This window comes from Labrus bergylta, chromosome 2 (assembly GCF_963930695.1).
Source record: "Labrus bergylta chromosome 2, fLabBer1.1, whole genome shotgun sequence".
Lineage (NCBI taxonomy): Eukaryota > Metazoa > Chordata > Actinopteri > Labriformes > Labridae > Labrus > Labrus bergylta.
In genome coordinates this window covers 11,114,867-11,126,883 of record NC_089196.1, presented here as the reverse complement: position 1 = coordinate 11,126,883, position 12,017 = coordinate 11,114,867, and the positions used below count along the sequence as shown (strand labels likewise).

The window sequence follows — 12,017 nt, the reverse complement described above, 5'->3', positions numbered from 1 at the left end:
AATGGCCCACTCGACCCTGTGAGTCACAGCTGCCCCCATACATGTACTAAGGTTCCCTGTGTATGTCAATATAGACCTTTTTATGGTTTGCACAGGGATCCAACATGTTTCTGGATGCACTTGTGTACATTCTGTGTGTTTTGTCTTAATTGACTTGTAAAATATTGTGAATTTCAGAGGAGCACATAAAATCAAGTAGTGAAGGAATCTGCAGTTTATGTGGGTGTGACAGTTTTCTTGAGCAAGTAGAGCGTGTTCATATTTGTATTTACTGTCCTTGGCCTCATATTACTTTCAACCCATCTGCACATCTGGCAGTGACATCTGTCGTTTTTTTCGGTCAGGCAGAATCTCTGATGGTTTACATCAGCTGAGCCCCTTCTTAACCTCGGTCAAACCCAAAGACAGAAAGAAAGAGAGAGAGAGAGCGAGGGGGGGGGGTGACCCAGATATATAGGCTGCACACATCAGTGAAATAAATTATAGGTAACGTGTGTGGGGTCAGGGTGGATTACCCACACTTTATGCACATGATGTACACACACATTGGGTGTCATTCAAAATGCCTGTAGTTGTTCCAGGTCATATTTGGAGTGTGTTGATCCTCTTCTCATCTGTCATTGCATCAGTTATGACGTGCACTCCTCTGCCCTGTCTGGTTCAAAGGACATGCAGTCTTGTGATCAACAGATAGGAAGATGGTGTGGCCAGTGATTAATTTAACTTCGAACACTTCGTCACTGACTGGGTTAAAACAGCTCAATACACTTTTGAGTTTATACACTTAAACATTCCGTCTTTTCTCCCAGTATGTAAATAAGTCCTTCATTATACTACACTGACAATGTGATCTCTGTCACTCTCGGTCACAGGAACGCCACATGAGCACACCTCAGCTGTCCACGCAGCTGCTGCTGTGACGCCATCTGTGCACGCACTCAGTCCAGAAGCTCCCAACAGGAGTGTGAGAAAACACATTGTCTCTGAAACACACACACACACACACACACACACACACACACACACACACACACACACACACACACACACACACACACACACACACACACACACTAGCCCTACATGTCGTGTGTGAGCCTTTCAAGAGTAGAAGGGCTGCTTTCTGCAGGTTCAAAGGATTTACACATCTTATGTGACCCCAGACAAGGTTTGGACAAGAGTCTCTCGAGCGAGGTTTAAAGTCTGTGCTGCCAACGCTCAGTATTAACATGACGATGCTTAAAGAGGCTGGGTTAGTCAGGGTATAATTACAGGGTAATGCTGGAACTCCTGACATGTGTCTCCTTCACTATTCTGTTCCTGAGTGAAAAGAAGCCTCACAATGTTTACTCATAACTACCTTGTGCTGATTCATCACATGTACTTTTTATTCACTACTCAATGTTTAATGAACCAGGTTTTCTCATATATATATATTTTTTTAAAGCTGCCTTTCTTCCCTGAGCAGCTTAATAAGGCTTTAAAATGTGTTACACTACTGTCAAAAGCATCTTACACACACAACTGAGATTACATTTGAAAGTGAACACACAACAAAGCTTGGTAATGTCTCTCTGTACAGTTTTATTTACATGATACTATTCTGTTGTAATGCTGGATAGCAAGATTATATGTAATACATAAATAACAACACGGTTTGTTGTTTTTTCTTTTTTGTACAAATTTGCATATAACTAAGAATCAGAAAGGAAAAAAAAAACTCCAACGGATACATACAGTTGTCTTTTAAATGAAAAACACATCCTTACAGGGGGGACAAAAAAGAGGGAGTAACACAAGTCACAAACATACGTGGTTGAATGTGTCAGGCAGCCATGAAAACACACTTCTGCACAGGAATGTGCACACACACACTTCTCTACATTGCTCTAAAGCAGACACACAGACCAATAGCTGTTTAACTGATGAGAAGTTACATCTAATCTTGGTATCTATTATTTTTCATAAATCTAGCTCTGGCATGCTCCTGTAGTTCTGTAAACATGTGCTGATAAACCGGGTAGCTCCACAGACAACAGGGTGGGGCAACAACACACCCACTCACTCACACACACACACACATACACTGTGCTCAAATCAACGGTCAGTTAGCGCATAAAAAAAAAAAAAATCATGGTTCACATACCCTAGTTCCACAAATGCACTGAATACATGCGCCAACATCAGTACAATATCTATGGAAGAGGAAAAAAAAGCTAATAAAATATTACATAATTGTCTCTCAGCAAATAAAATGTCTGATACCCTAAGTTGAGTGATGCCAAATATTTCTGAAACACTAATGCAGATGAAAAGTATCTCATGCATTTATCCCATTCATTCATTCATGCTCCTACAATATTGTTGCTTGAATTCACCTACCAGGCCGGGCCAGTGAAGGGTGCCATCCTCCCTCTTAGGCCACACACAGTCCTGCACCAGGCGTCTGTGATTACAATATGGGCGCAGAGCTCCTTTACCCATAACCACCATTAAAAATGTTAAGAATTCAGTGAAACGTGGAGTAATTTGTTTGTCCCTGTCTAGCATGATACCTCCAGCCGTAATGGAGCAGCCTCATCACAATCAAACCGATCAAAGTCAACACAGACATGCTGATCAGAGGGGTCATTGAGGCTGCCTATCAAGATGATCTGCTGGGCTGGAAGCTAATGAAAACTAAGTAAAAGGGAAGACGAGAAAGCTTAACACAGCAGCTGTGAGGTAGGTAAAGCTAGGAGAGACAGAGACAAAGTAACAAAGCCCCTTGTGCGTGGCTGGGGACAGTTGTACGGTTCTCCAAAACGTGGACTGACTCCGGTACCAACGGAGCACAGGTCATGAATTCAAAAAAGGTTGAGGGAGATAACTAGTGTGGACTGTAACTGTGTGGTCTGAATGTTTAAAAAGACCCGCCAGTGTCTGACACATGACAGGCTCTGAGTAAAATTGTTTTTCGGTTTGGCACAAAATGGCGCCTGGTTTGGGTGAGAGGAGCACAGCATATCCTGGACATTTAGCCTGGATGCTTTTAATAAGACAATACATATTCTTAAAAAAAAAAAAAAAAAAAGGACTGAACAGCGGCAAAGTCACACCACAGAAAACAGAATAAAACAAACTAATGAATTAATCAAAAAAAGAGAAAGTGATCATTCATGCATCTCCCTCAGACAGGGTCTTTTTTTCTTCTTTTTTCCCCCATCTTTTTCTTGAGGTTGTAATTCTGTAAATCAAGTCCATTCAATCCTCACTTCTCCACTCATGTCGGTGCTCGTTTTTTAAGGTTCACACTCATACTCAAGTCTTTGTCAAAGTTGTTATCATCGATGCCGCCAAAGCTGTTGTTTTTTCACATCTATATTCTCTGGATCTTGTCAGCTACCACCACAGGGTTCTCTTTGCGGATCTTGGCAGCAGCCTCAGCCTTGTAATCATAGGGGCAGTTGTGCTTGTCCGAGTACCGGTGGATGCCACAGAAAAGGTTGCCACAGCGACAGTCGAACCCTGGTAGGACAAAGGTCAGTGGTCAAAGACTGAACAGGAGTGTTGATGAGAAGTTCAATCACTGCAATAAATTCATAGTGTTGCAACAGATGCCCCTTTCTGTCCCCCCTTCTTACCTGTAAGGCCCACCCTTTTGCGGCACATGAAGCACCTATTCTTCTTGGGTTTGGGGGTGTCACCCTTGCTTTCTTCACTGCTGGAAGAAGCTACAGGAGAAGGGCTAGTAGCAGCAGGCTGGCTAATAACTACACATAAGGAAAGAGAACAAGGAGAAAACATTGTTTTAATCATGCAGCTCTGGTATCTTTAACTTGCAATATTAGCAGAAAAATTACTTTTGTTTTTGTTCCTTGAATTGATGCAGACATATTTACAACTGGAAATTGTGTACTTTTATCCGAATGGATAGTAATAATTGTGATGCTTGTCTCTAAATTATTTTTGGCTACTACTAGAGAAAGCCTGCAGCAGGCAGCATCAATGCTGAGGAAGCCCTCTGGTGAAGAGGTATCTTTAAAAGGTCTATTTTTAGGCCTCCCCTTCTTCCTGGAGGCTGAAAATAAAACCAACAGTTTGGTTTAAGGTATTCAGCGAAGCATCAAAAATACAGTGTGGCTGCACTGGGCTTTGCAGGGCAATGTTTCCTGAAGAAGTCTGTCAGTGAGAAAACACCTACATCCCTGTCAAATACCTGCTTATTTATGTCTGCTTTTCTATTTTGTATGTCTTACCAGGCTCTAGGGATTCTGGCTTGTCCTCTCTCGAAATGCTCATCTCTGTCATTTGTTGAGTCACAGGAAGAGATCCTTGAATATTTCTGCAGGTTTAAATAAAAGGGGGAAACAGGGTTAAAAGTAGGAAAAGGACCAGTCGGGCAACAGTAAGCACATTTATCAATTTCAAGAAAGAAGGTTACCAATCAATAACAGTCAATACTGACCTAGACATGTCTGGTGAAGAGGCAGGGGAGGCTTCAACCTTGGCTAGACTGGCTTCTAGTATTTGGATGGCTGATGCCTCTGAGGATGGACTACCAGCGGAGCCTGGACATGAACAGAGTGAACGTTATTAGATTTATTTCAAAGGGCATGAATAACATTTCAAATCAGGAGTAGACAGTACAAAACATCTATAGTCACATGTGGATTCGGTGTATTTCACACATGTAGCTAAAAACAACTGTAGCGAATGCCAACATTTAACCATTTAAAAATCCCCTCATATACTGAACAAAATAAATAATGACAATGTCTTCAGTTGACATAGGTGTGTTGATATGTGTCAAACAGGTGCCAGTGTCACATTGCGAATGTTTGACCTTAATAATGTCTTAAGGGGTGAACACCCCCCTAACTGTGAACACTGTTATAAAGAAAACAGCTGTCTTTCATTACACAGAGTGGAAAAACAAAGAGGGAGGGCGGGGGAGGAAGGCTGGGAAAGAAACACTGGCTGGTCCAGAACTTGTATGTCAAAACAATGTCAACACTTTCTCAAGCCACACTTCTCTGGCTGTAAATTCATGGGTTGGAATACGATTACTTGTTTATGTTAAATACTCAGGGTCTCTGTTTTCTAACAAAACAAAACAATTTAAAGAATTGACTTACCCATAGGGCTGAGGGGGCTCATGCGGTCGCTGCTCTGCTGCCGTGACAGGTTTTCCTTGTAGCATACAGAGCACATACCATTGGTTCTAGGGTTGCCATAGAAACCACAGCCCATGGCACAAAGCATGGGCACCGGGCTCTGGTTCGTCTCTTGGGCCATTGCTGGACAGAATGAGAGAGGGACAGAGAGAATTCTTATTAGACTAAAGGACTAACATGCACATGCAAAAGCGTTCTTCAACATGAATAATCAATGTAAAATACAACCCAACATGTGAGACACAGGACACACATGTGCCTGTGAAGAGACACTGATGCCCTGCCAATCTGCTTCCAAAGAAGCGGGTTGTGCAAACAGATAAGAGAAGTCATAATATTAAAATGTGAGAACAACACATCCATCTGTGCCCTGCCATTTAGCCTGAATGCATTAATGAACTCCTCTCCACAGGAAGACCAGAGAACAAACAACAATCGCTGTGTTCTGCTCAGCACCTTGGCAGAAGCTCCCCTCTGTTCTTTCACACAGCTTTGTTCGCTGTTGTGTCCCCCTTTTCTTCCCCGTCAATACCCTCTTTTCACTACTCTGAGATCAGTTTTTTTTTTTTCCTAAGATGTGACCCAGCTTCTCTCATTTTTACGTCAACTTTTTGATTGAGGAAAACGCTTTCATTGTTCCCCTGTCTCTAAGCTGGCTATAATTACAAAGTTATATTCTATTTCTAAGAGTAAATGGTAATTCATGTTGTGTTGGAAAAGTATGACAAACTAATGCATCATCTTTGAGCATGATTGACACATGACGGCAAATGACGACTCACAATAACCAACACCCTCATCGCTGACTCACAAGCAGAAACTGGGTCACACAAAGAACAAACTGGCACTAAAAGAATACTCTGTCCTTATCAAAAGACTTGAGATTATGAATAAAAGAAGAACAAGGCAGGCCGACATCAGTCCTCCCCTTCCTCCTTGAGCCTTGCCACAAACAGATTTCAAAACTTCCAGAATCATGCGACAACAAGCGTGTATGTGCGTAACTTGGCCAAGTGTGAAACCCTATGACGTAGTAGACGCTCTGCTTTGTTGCCATGTCATCAGCAGGAACTTCTTTTACGGGAGGTGCTGACTTTGAGGCAACAGATCACAACCACCTTAATGAATGAACAAACAGACAGACAGGAAGTCCCAGATTAGTTGGGAAAAAGGATTCCTGACTGCTAGTCCGGCCCTAACTGGTTTTTACAAATCATCAGCTGAAACCAGACTGGTTTCTGTAAAAAAAAAAAAAAAAAAAGAAAACAACACACAGCCAGAATCTGTCACACGCACAGTCAGAATACCATATTTCCCTCTGTAAACAACCTTTAGCCCTTTGTCCTGCAACATGGCAGCTGCTTCCTTATGTTGGAATTAAGTACGTCTTTATTCTGGTCACAGACAGAGGAACAAGCAGGCTTAATGTTCCAGGAGAGGCTGCCAGTTGTTTCAGAACGTCCTGACGGTTCACTCAAGGTATCCCGACCTCACCAACAGACTTGTAAGTGCTATTAAATCCTGAGCCACCCCCTCCCAGGTCCCCCGCATGCTATCTCTGTCGTGTCAACAAAGGGTTTCCTTGGAAAAGCCCACAAAGACCTTCTCTCCCTCGACGTCACGTGTTAAACTGCTGAGTGCTCAAAAGGACCAGACAGGAGGACTGAGCAAGAGGCTGGGATCTGCTGAGAAGCTCGAAAGTAATTTTTCTCTACATGGGATAAAAACCGCTTCCATAAACTCAACAACCCCAGTTAAAGTAGACAGCTACACATGAACTGTAGGGCTCGAGCTAAACATGTACTTGACAGCTCCTCGTCGTTTAAAACAGCACAACTGACAAGATAAACAAGGCAAAGAAAGCACAAAGAACGACATAAAGAACGAATGACAAGGCCTATGTTAACTTACAGATTAACTGTAACAGTGGGCTTTGTGACACAAAGAAACAATGGACAGTGTTGCTCAGCTATCACGTTTAGGACAAGCCATCAGACAAACGGTAGGCATGTTTACCAAAACCTTAACTAAGACTGATCACAATCAGAAGATCAAATCCCTCAAGGAAACCCACATGACTTGAGGAGCATACTTCAGGAGTTTTAAATATCTTGCGATTAATTGGGCCTTTTAGAGAGAAAAGGAAAACATCTTGTTCAAGACATTTAACGGTTGGTTGCTAATGTTGTTAAATCAAAATTAAGGTTAATTTAAAGCTACTAAACTGCCCATTAAGGAAACAATTGTTTGTACCTTGCTATATGAAATTGTCAGAGGATTAAAATGTCCATATTTCTGCCTTTTACAATGTCTTGTCTATTGTAAAAGGCATCCTACGGGGGAAGTCAGGGGGTTTCCAGCACAGGGTAGATTGTGAGTCTCAATCATTACCAACAACTTCCTCCCACAAGTAATAAACTAAAAAAATGTGGAACTGGCCAAACTTGAATCTGTACAGTTTTGTTCCAGATAAGTGAGTGTATTTTGAAGAACATGTGTGAAAATGTCGTGCAAACAAAGGGGAGGACTGAGCTCCTGTATCAGCTGCAGGCTCAGCTCATATTTCAGGCCCTGTTGGGCTGAAAACTACTGAGTCACACTCAGGGACAGAAGAGAAAAAGCCCACTGATGTTTTAACAGACTGTAAATTGTTCTTTTTTTAAAAAGTGAAATAAGGTGTGTAATAATGACCAGAGGCCGACAGGACGGCTACAGCAGTCATGTTTTCTGTATTAAACCACAGTCTAGACAGAGTGGTCTCTGCTCCCTTTGTTTCTTCCTTTGTCTACAATCTCTCTACTTCCTGTTTAAGACATCATTTTGTAGCTCCTCTTTCTAGCCACTTTTCTAATAAGTAACCATTTTGTGTTTTCGACGATGCACTGTGTTCAACCTCGATTATACAATGACTCTTAAGTACTCAGAAACGACTTGGTGTTGCCACATAGCTCTTAACACCAAGCAAACCTCGTTTTCTTCAAAGCTGAAACTACTGCAAACTGAGCAAAGCTCTCCTGGCAGGTCATTTAATATTTAACCAAAAGCTCTGTAGTAATTTCAGAGGAACTCTCTCGCTCTAGTTGCCTATTCGGCTTATGAATTTTCTATTTCTAGACAGGAATTAGCTGGCTTTGGTTCCCCATCCCCCAGCTCGGGGCAAATAGAAAAACAAGAGACAGCTACCAGCAGTATCTAGCTCCCTCCCTTGTTTTTCTCCTGAACCAGACGGAGTCACGTTTGAGGGCTTGTGATATTCCCAGTCATGATGGCGGTGTTGGTTGTGACAACTTCCAACGAACAAAAGGCAAAGAATAAGCTTGTTTATCGTCACGCACACACCACCTGACCTTTCAATCCAGCGTTAAAGGTCGCCATGACCGACAACGAGCCTAGGTAAAGACCCCTCTTTTTTATGTTTATCTCATAAATTGAACTCACTTCAATTTTCATCCTTGATAAGAAGAAAAATAAAAATAATCCAAGATCATCACCTGCTAAAAATCGATGAAGTGTCTCGCGAGACGACAGGGAAAGTATCCTGGCAGAGGAAAAAGGTGGATTTCAGGTGTTGGTAATGTCCTTTTTCTTTTACTGGTGTGTATGTGGCGTTGTCCTCCGTTTCAGGCAGGTTTAAGTGGGTTATTTCTCCCTTCCTCACCCTCCTTCCTCTCTTCCTACCTCTCTCTATCTCCCGTTCCTTCTGGATGGATGTTTGTTTCCTTCTTTAGTAAGAGGAGTGGCGGATGATGTCACAGTCAGAACAACGTGTCGCCATTGGCTGCCCGCGGAGCCCCCGAGCGCTGTGTACAGTTCTGCGAGGGGGTAGTCTGGAGTGCGCATGCGCCAGAGTTGCATTATTACACATCCATTCGTCATCCTCCTACAAGGCCACGCATCTTTTTTTATTGAGCAATCCACCTAAATGGATGGAGCAATGAACAGTGTTGCTGACATGACTGAATAAAAAAAAATAAAAAAATAAAAAACAGATGAATGATTAAGAGGGAAGGTGATGTCCCGAGAATGTCTTTTTTTCCACAAATGTCCCATTTGAAATGGATATTTTTGTCCTGCCCACCCTGTATGATTATTTTTGCCAGAGGAGCAAAAGAGGTGCAGATTTATCACTTTAAAAAATAAACAAGCCAGTTTGTTGTAGCAGAGCTCAATAGTTGACAATGGGTTGCCCACTCAACAACCCACCCGAACTCAGACACACACACTTTAAGTGTTGAATTTAAGAGTGTAAACATGTTGTTTGGGGTGAAACACATCCGATAGGTAGGGTTAATTGACTATGGTGCGATGATTTAATAGGTAACATAATTTTTGGCTACTTATTACATTTATAATTCTGTATTTCATCATTTAATCTTTTATTTATTTCAACTCTAACTTTATCATAACCTGATCCCAGACATTTCTGTATTCCTAATCTGATCAAATCTCAAACAGCTCTTAGTATAGTTCTATGTTATATGTACACACACACACACACACACACACACACACACACACACACACACACACACACACACACACACACACACACACACACACACACACACACACACACACACACACACACACGTCGTTTAGAGTGTAAACATGTCATGAGGGAGTGGGAGTAGAGATCGGGACAGTTTCAGGATGTACATTGGTTGTAGGCACCACTGAAGACACTTTGTTTTATTTTAGAGTTTAAAAAAAAAAAATTCTAATAAAATTCATTGGCAGTTTAACAGCAAGCACAACATTATATAAATATTTAAGCCAATAAAATGATCCACATTTCTGTTTGGGAATAACACTGTGGCATTGGGGGAAAGGCTTTGTAATGGTATTAATAGGCGATACATTTTAATGTACCTTTATTTCAACTGTTAAGCCTTATGGTTCTACACACAACCATATGTCGTTGCCTGCACAGGTAGACTACTTAGTTTTGAGTATATACACTTGTGTGCCTGCTGTGAGCTTAAATGCTTTGCATAGGAAATATGAAAACGTTTCCCTTCTCTCACACATACTTACTGTCATATGTGCTGTTTAGTTTACCCTGCAGGTCTAACAAGTCCTGGCATATTCTTCCACCTCGTCAGGATAACGTCACACACATCCCCAGGCATTGCCGGGCACGCTCAGCAGAAAACAAATACTTGGGGTAGGGCGGCTGGGTGTTTTTGTGTGAGTGAGTTTCAGGGAACATAATGTCATATATCAGTGAGTGGATTCTTGGAAACTTAGTACCCTAGTACAGTTTGGAAACAGCATACACAGTCTGCTTGCTCCAGTTTAAACCAGAACTGAAACTAAAGTTGCAGCTGAGTGAAAGCAAAAGTAGGTCCTGCTGTCAAAGATCCCCTAGCCTTCTTAACACACAAACACAGATCTTTACCAACTGTACTTAGTTTGTATTTTCCTTGTTAAGCAACATGAAAAGGAACAGATGACATGTTTATTTATTTACCTCAAGAGTCTGAAACATTGAGCAACAAGTTTTTAAAATACATGTTCAAACCAATGTGTAGTAAACAAAGTGTAAAATGATGCTTTCATTTGCCAAATATGAAATAACTTGTCTTCAAGTAGCTCTATCAAGAAGCTTCTGTTTTAAAAAGAAATCATGTTTTACTTTAGTATTTTATTCTTGTATGTATTTCTTAATCTACAGATTTTTCTTTTGGGGGCTTGTTTTCAGGATTAATAAAAAAAAAGATATAAAGATTTAAACAAATTAGAAAATTAAACTTTTTCTATGAGAAACAGGACAAGAGTTAAGTAGACCTGGGAACTGTGAATTGATCCATGGCGATACTAATATTTGTGGGACAACCAAACCAGTCAGATTGTTTATCTCTGATAAAAACCAGATAAACAAAGCTGGTGATTATCTGAGCTGCGCTTCGTCGTAGGAAGGGCAGTCAATCTTAAATGTAGTTCTTTGTTCCCAAGTGGAGCAAATAACAATAAAAGAAGACATATTATTACTACAAGGGCTTGAGCAGCTCATTCACATTTACAGTGAATAAATCAGAGAGTTATTCAGTACCACATAATGTTAATGTCTTTCAAGGCTTCATTCAAAGAGACAGTTTGATTACAGCGATTTAATTTGCCTACACAACCAGTATGAGGGGAGGATCCTGGAACATTAATCAAAGATAACAGGGACAGTGTAATCAAATAACGCAATCAAATGATGGGAAAGAAATTCACAGATACAATTGGTGGTCATGGTTTGGATTTAAAGTCCTGCTTGAAGAGTGGTTAGTCAGCTGTGATAAACACTCCTAATGTTGTATTTTGATGCAAATTGTCCTAAATGTATCAGACACAGTAGTGTGGTTCTCTTATTGTCCAGATATAAGCTTTTCATATATGAGTAAGGAAAGCACAGTGAGGCAGGGGGAAGGCGTTCTGTGTTTTACACTGAGGTCTTTGTAAGTGTGTGTGTGAGTGTTTTGTTTTGTTAACACAGCCCTGTACAGAGGAGCAGAAAAGAAGGAGTGTGTGTAGTGTATATGTCTGTTTAGTATGTGAAGGTTCATGGGTTTCAGTGATGGGAGGGAGCAGTTGAGGAGAGAGTGGGAGGTATTGAGTATCATAACCCATCCCCCTCGCTGTCATAGCTCAGCTTCTACATGTGTGTTTGTAGGTTTCAGTACCCCTGTGTGTATGTTTTTATGTTTGTGTGTGATTGTGTGTGTGGGCTTTTTGGTATTATGGTGCATGGCTGTATAGAAAGGAGAAAAAGCGGGGTGATAATTCACCTCCACAACCATGATGTGTGCACGTGCGGGGCTGAGAGTGACAATGTTGCCATGACAACAGATGCATACAATTTGCAGCGATGCTTTT

General features: G+C 41.3%; 1 protein-coding gene across 2 annotated transcripts; it reads right to left on the bottom strand.

Moving 5' to 3' along the window:
- Positions 1 to 1,564: 1,564 nt before the first annotated feature.
- On the bottom strand, positions 1,565 to 8,861 carry zfand5a (zinc finger, AN1-type domain 5a). Of its 2 annotated transcripts, none has more exons than XM_020633056.3 (6): positions 8,595 to 8,861; positions 5,118 to 5,279; positions 4,448 to 4,550; positions 4,239 to 4,324; positions 3,624 to 3,752; positions 1,565 to 3,507 (listed from the first exon to the last, which is right to left on the bottom strand). In XM_020633056.3, exons 2-6 carry the CDS (start codon positions 5,275 to 5,277, stop codon positions 3,359 to 3,361), a joined length of 627 nt encoding a protein of 208 aa, XP_020488712.1. In that variant the 5' UTR covers positions 5,278 to 5,279; positions 8,595 to 8,861; the 3' UTR covers positions 1,565 to 3,358. The 2 variants fall into 2 exon arrangements, with proteins under 2 accessions (XP_020488712.1, XP_020488711.1); XM_020633055.3 differs by having other exon boundaries at positions 8,648 to 8,861.
- Between the last annotated feature and the right edge of the window lie 3,156 nt (positions 8,862 to 12,017).

Coding starts and splice junctions, on each gene's coding strand:
- zfand5a (XM_020633056.3), bottom strand. CDS start 5,277: ATGGCCCAAGAGACGAACCAGAGCCCGGTGCCCATGCTTTGTGCCATG. Junction 4,325..4,447: donor TCTTCACCAGACATGTCTAG/GTCAGTATTGAC, acceptor TTAAACCTGCAG/AAATATTCAAGGATCTCTTC. Junction 3,508..3,623: donor CAAAAGGGTGGGCCTTACAG/GTAAGAAGGGGG, acceptor TTGTCCTACCAG/GGTTCGACTGTCGCTGTGGC.